The sequence below is a fragment of the Quercus suber genome, unplaced genomic scaffold (assembly GCF_002906115.3).
Source record: "Quercus suber isolate HL8 unplaced genomic scaffold, Cork oak 2.0 scaffold_339, whole genome shotgun sequence".
In the NCBI taxonomy this organism is placed as follows: domain Eukaryota; kingdom Viridiplantae; phylum Streptophyta; class Magnoliopsida; order Fagales; family Fagaceae; genus Quercus; species Quercus suber.
The window spans coordinates 282,058-288,900 of NW_027069791.1; the positions used below are offsets into that span (position 1 = coordinate 282,058).

Consider the following 6,843-nt stretch of genomic DNA (forward strand, 5'->3'; position numbering starts at 1 on the left):
AGCTTTAGTTTGTCTTGATCTTCCAACTAGATGGAACTTTACATATATGATGTTAGAGCTGAAAAGTTTGAGAATGCATTTGAAAGGATGAAGGAAGATGATGAGGAATACCTTCGTCACTTTGATGATGATGATGGGAATGGTATAAAGGCCATAGGTCCTCCCAATCATTTTGATTGGGAAAAAGTTCGGGCTTTTACTAAATTACTCAAGGTTTTTTATGATGTGATCTTACAGTTTTCAGGTTCTTCGTTTGTTACTTCTAACGCATATTTTCAGGAACTTGTTGTCATTCAACATTACTTAAGAAGTTTGTGCGATGGTGGTGATGATCCTCTCTTGAGGGAGATGGCAAAGAGTATGAAGAGGAAATATGACAAGTATTGGGGAAGAGTCGATAGGATCAATTTGATGTTATTTGTGGCTGTTGTACTTGATCCTCCATACAAGTTTAAGTTTATTAAGTTCTGGTTCAAAAAATTGTATGATGGGGAGCAAGCGGATGACATGATAGCAAAGGTATGCTTTAGATAGATTTTATGATCATTATGCAACTAGGGCCTCAAGTAGGGGTGCAAATGAGCAGCCAAGTGATATGCTTCATTCTTCCATATCTATGTTTAATACTGAGAGGCAAGATTCACGGATGATGTTATACGAGCAACACTTGGCGGAGGAGAATAGTATAGAGGGAAAATCAGAGTTGGATCATTATTTATTGGATGGTAATGAACCAATAGTGGAAAATTTTGATATTTTAAGTTGGTGGAAAGTGAATTCACCCAAATATCCAATCCTTGGCCAAATAGCACAAGATGTGTTGCCTATTCCTGTTTCCACCGTTGCATCTGAGTTTGCTTTTAGTGTTGGGGATCGTATCTTGTATTATTTTGAGAGTTCACCTTCGCCAAAAGTCGTTGAGGCTCTTATTTGTGCACAAAATTGGCTAATGTGTTCACCAATTAATCTTTAGCAAGCATTAAATGATCTTGAAAGTTATCAAATTGATTCAGGTAATACAAATTGTCCAATGCAATTTATCTATTTATGAGTGATATTTACTATTCTAATCATTTACTTATCTCTATTTCTTTCTCTTTTAGAACTTGCATCAGAAATGGAATATATGGAACCAACAACATTGGATGAAGTTGAAATTTATCATGACTCGGGTAATATAATCTGTTTGATCTAACTTATCTCTTTGTGAGTGATATATACCTTTCTATTGATTTACTTACCGCTATTTTTCTTTTAGAATTTGCATCAGAATGCTCATTGATATCTATGGATTGTATGGAACAACCTGTAGCCTTTGATGCTTGATTTGGAGTGCTCATATCATGGCACTGGGGTAAGGTTTGTGATGTTGATGATGAAGATGTGTAATAGTTAGTGCAACTTATTTTGTGTTGGCTTGGAGATTGGAGGTGTAAGCTTGAGTTGGGACTATATTTAATAGCTTGGGCAACTGATTGGCTTGTAGCTTTTTGTTTGTTGCTGGGCCTGTTATTGTTTCAACTTATTTGCTTTGGCTGGTAGCCATTCAACTCTTTTGTGTGATTTATTGATTTATTGGCTTGTAGTTGATGAAGTTGAACCTTGAAATTTAAGACGCTATTAGCTTGTAATGGTGCAAATGGAACTGTATTGGCTTGTAATTTGTTATTGCCTTTTTTTGTGGGGTTTCAATCTGACGTGTTTTTGGGCCCAATTTCATCAGTGTGATTAAATAGTGTTTTCTAAGCCCTAAATATGAGGCCCAATCTAAGTTGTGTATGGAATACATTCAAGGCCCAAATATGTATAACGCACGTCTTGCCTGGTTTAGAAAAGTCATGTATCATAAGCCCTAAATATAAGGCCCCAATCTAAGTAGTATATAGAATACATTCAAGGCCCAAATATGTATGACTCATGTCTTGCCTGGTTTAGAAATTTAAAAAAAAAAAAAAAAAGGAAGTTAATTTTAGCAAACTAGACTTGTTGTATTTACAAATCCTCTTTGGAAAAATTATTTATATACATGAATAGTACTAGTTATATATAAAAACAAAGTTATCAATTTTTTTTTTTAATAAAGCATGTATTTTTACATGAAGTTTTTAATGATAAAATAATTATAATATATGTGTTGCCAATAATTTTATATGAAATATGGTTAATTTGATTTGATTTATCTTTTGATGTATATCCATTATCTTGTTAAGTTACACTTATTCTCCTATTTGAAACTTCTCAGTGACATTGTGAAGTAGGGATGTGTAGCTAACTCACCAAACTTGACCTGACTAACCCAACTCACTGGGTTGGGTTGGTTTTGACGAGATAGTGGGTTGAGTTGGATTTTTTTTAACTCACCATGATAGGTTAGGTTGAAAAAACTTCTCAACCTGACCCATGCATACCCCTATTGTGAAGGATATATTAACTATTGATTTGAGCATTTTCTTATATATAGAATCAATAGATAAGGTTTAAGGTGTTTGACATTTATTTATAGAATTTTAATAATCCAATAAATAAAATGGAATAAGAGGGATTTGATTCTCAAAAAAGAAAAAAAAGAAGAAGAAGAGGGATTTGAATTATAGACGTCTTTGTTGAAAATATTAAAAAATGTTAATTAAGTTATAAGACTCTTGGAATATAAAGTCTAAAAAGTTCTAGTTTTCTAAGAAATTTGTAAATTGGTAATTTAGTTTTTTTAATTTGAATTAAGTGAATTTAGAAAATGATTTTGTAAAAGTTTGTTGGGGGAGAAAACATCTTGGAGAGACTCCAATTGAATAGTTAATATAACATATAGAAACACACTTTGTTGTTGTGTTTGACTAGCTTGTATTTTGTAACTTACTTGGTTAAAGGTGAGATAGAAATAAATTATCAAATCAATAACCATGCCAAACACATAGTTTAGTAAGCCAAGTGAAGCCAAAGGACAAGAAAAGAAAGCACCATCTAAGAGGGGGAAAAAAAAAAAATTCTTCCTTTGAACGATAGATATCCACTACTGCAATTACTGATTCAACCATAATAAAGCTGGTGTAAAAGCGAATTCATGTTAAAGCGATATTGTTTACCTCACAATTTATCATTAGGTGCTCAAAGAGCTCCAATCACTTACAATAAGGAGAAAAAAAGGTCTTAGCATGATTAAAAGTGGACATGTATTATAATCATGATAAATTTGAATGAGTATTAGATCTAATTTGTATATGTAAAAAAATGTTGTCTGGGTAACATTACCCAAAGATAAACAAACTAGTTTAATTAGAAATTATAGGTTTCAATTAATTCAATTGATAAAATATTTTTTTACAGGGATAATAATAATAAAAAAATAAAAAAATTCCAATTATGCGTTAACTGATTTTAGAAGCCACAGCATTTGCTGTAGGCTCATAGCCCCAACCGCAGCAAATCAAGCCCTTCTATATAGTAAAAAACAGTGACACTTATTTTTACAACTTGTAAAAGGCCGGCAATAGTAGAGCTTCACAGAAAATATAAAACTTAAATCAGAAACTTGATACGTGGTGTGCTATATCACCATGACCCGGTCTTATATGTAATGAAAAGTTTTCATTCATTCCGTCATTTAAAAATAGTATGATTGCTGAGGTACCAAAAAACCTTAAGCTATAAGTTTGTTCCGAAATTTATAGAATATAAGCTGCTGAGACCACAGTTCAACAAAGAATCTTTATGGATTTCATCCAAGATCAATAAGACAAGTAAATGCAAAGAGAGTGAGTAAAGGATGTATTAAACACTGCAGAAACCATGCAATATGGTTTCAGAGTAAAAAATAATTATTATTTGCGTGAAGGGAAGATACCATCATCTAACATTTTTTCCCATGGTTCACATGGCAATAGAAACTGAAATGCCATCACAGATTGCAAAAGAACAACTAAGTAAAGATTTCTCAGAGGAAAAAGTTAACAATTCTCGTAGAAAAACTTCAGCAGCTATAAGCTGTTCATCATAATCCAAAATGCTTTGAAGCATTGATGAAAAAATGGTACAATTCATCATTTTGCATTATTTTCTATACCAAACAGAACGCATGCCTAAATTCCAATGTTAAACAGAGCCCATTCCCTTCAGTGATGAGCCTTCGCTGCTTTCGCTTCTGCTTTCTTATGAGACTTAGCCTTTGCCTGAAGGTGACAAAAGTTCAAAAACAAAAATAAACAATAAGCATATGTAAAATGACTTTGTTATGTGTTTAGACATAAAAATAAATGACATAGAACGGCCAAAACAGCATATTCATAGAAACTCAAAGAGAAGCATAAGATTGTCATTCCAGAGAGCCCAACAATATCTTTTGAACTCAAGTGAAATGGAACCAACCATAGGTGGTGAACAACCTTTATCTTTATTGTAATGACACATGCACCAGGTGGGTCTTGAGCCCACAATGTCACCCTCCACCATGCTCTTGTAATGGTAGGAGCTACCATTTGAGCTAGAGCTCATTGGCAATAGCAATCAGAAGTGAACAACTTTATGCAAGAATGCACAAAGCAAAAACTTCCAGCGAGGAAATCACCTTATTGGGATAAGATAAATCGCTATTGCCATAATTTTAAAGGCAACAAAACTATCCTTCACAAAAATATCACCATATTCGTTCCTCATTATCTCTTGGCTAATAAAAAGAAGTTCTTAGATAAGTAAGTGATTTCTTTAAAAAAAGCACAAAATGGGGTGCAATCCTAATGCATAAAGGAAGAGCGAAAAGGTTCCCTAATAGAGAAAAGTTCATAACCCCACTTTGTATTTGCCCCTAGCCTATCGAGCTTCTTTTACTACTACCTTACAACAACCTTACAGTCCATCAACCAATTAATAATAATACCTTCATATGCATTGAAAGTTGCCATTAAAGAATCTTCAACAACATATGAACCAAGCTTCAAACCCAAAAAAAATAAAGCTGAAAAACCTTTTTTTTGTTGGATCTTTGCAATTTCATAAAGACTCCACTTTCATCCTCAAACTTCAAAAGTTGTATTTTTGCCACGGAAAAATTTATTAAGTGGTTTCAGTCAATTCAGTTCTGTCCTTTCATTCATTTTCTGTTGAGAAATGCCAAGTCCACAACATTTTCACAACTAATCCGAGCTGTTACTTGTTCTAATTTAGGCTCAAAACTGAAATTACTTCTTTGCCCACCAGTAACAGCCAATAACAATTTGCCAACTATGATTTGGTGTGAACAATTTGTGAACGTAGCATTACTCTTTTCCGTTAATTTAATTCCATACCACCTTAGCCATTTAACGTGCCACTTAATGAGTGACCCCAATTGGTCTGTAGCCAATCAGTAGTTTTGGGACTAAGGTTTTATTGTTGTATGCCATATGCAAATTCCTTTGCAGTGTATGATATAACGAAATCAACAACTTTTTAAATTCAAAGATAAAAACTACAACATTTAAAACTTTGATAGAAATTTTTATTTAAAAAAAAAAAAAAAAAAAAAACCCAGAATTAGTCCAAATGTAAAGTGTCAGAAACTGAAAGTATATTATGCATATATATTTGATGTTTGATTATCAAAATTGAAGTGTCAGCTATGCCTAAACTCTATAAGGCTAAGAATTTATGGTAAATTGTAATGAAATTAAATAAAATATATTATTAAGCAATAATTCAAGCACTAATCCCAATCGAACAAAGCAACTATCAAAAGCAAAATTGATGAGAGTAGTACCTGAAGGTACTTGAGCTTAATGCTTCCGTAAACGACTCCAAATGAAAAGGCCGAAGCACGCGCCACCTATTAAGTACAAAAAACAACAAAGCAAATTACAAAAAGTTATTTAGATTTGAGATCTATTTTCTTGAAACCAAACACAGAGAGAGAGAGAGAGAGAGAGATTTATATACCAAAGCGAGAGTGCTGGTTCCTGAATAGAGTCCTGGAGGCGGCGCCATGGGAATTTCTTCTTCTTCTTCTTCGGATTTGTGAATGAGAGCAGAGGAGGGAGACAGAGAGAGAGTTGAAGAAGCCCTAGAATTGGGAGAGAGAGAGAGAGAGAGAATAAGTGTCACTGTTTTTTACTATATAGAAGGGCTTGATTTGCTGCGGTTGGGGCTATGAGCCTACAGCAAATGCTGTGGCTTCTAAAATCAGTTAACGCATAATTGGAATTTTTTTATTTTTTTATTATTATTATCCCTGTAAAAAAATATTTTATCAATTGAATTAATTGAAACCTATAATTTCTAATTAAACTAGTTTGTTTATCTTTGGGTAATGTTACCCAGACAACATTTTTTTACATATACAAATTAGATCTAATACTCATTCAAATTTATCATGATTATAATACATGTCCACTTTTAATCATGCTAAGACCTTTTTTTTCTCCTTATTGTAAGTGATTGGAGCTCTTTGAGCACCTAATGATAAATTGTGAGGTAAACAATATCGCTTTAACATGAATTCGCTTTTACACCAGCTTTATTATGGTTGAATTAGTAATTGCAGTAGTGGATATCTATCGTTCAAAGGAAGAATTTTTTTTTTTTCCCCCTCTTAGATGGTGCTTTCTTTTCTTGTCCTTTGGCTTCACTTGGCTTACTAAACTATGTGTTTGGCATGGTTATTGATTTGATAATTTATTTCTATCTCACCTTTAACCAAGTAAGTTACAAAATGCAAGCTAGTCAAACACAACAACAAAGTGTATTTCTATATGTTATATTAACTATTCAATTGGAGTCTCTCCAAGATGTTTTCTCCCCCAACAAACTTTTACAAAATCATTTTCTAAATTCACTTAATTCAAATTAAAAAAACTAAATTACCAATTTACAAATTTC

At 32.8% G+C, this 6,843-nt stretch overlaps 1 protein-coding gene across 1 annotated transcript; it reads right to left on the reverse strand.

Moving 5' to 3' along the window:
- Window positions 1-3,766: 3,766 nt before the first annotated feature.
- Window positions 3,767-6,092, reverse strand: LOC112029825 (uncharacterized). The gene is made up of 3 exons (XM_024062503.2): window positions 5,905-6,092; window positions 5,729-5,794; window positions 3,767-4,166 (listed from the first exon to the last, which is right to left on the reverse strand). The coding sequence occupies exons 1-3, from the start codon at window positions 5,950-5,952 to the stop codon at window positions 4,110-4,112; spliced, it is 171 nt and encodes a 56-aa protein (XP_023918271.1). The 5' UTR covers window positions 5,953-6,092; the 3' UTR covers window positions 3,767-4,109.
- Window positions 6,093-6,843: the final 751 nt, after the last annotated feature.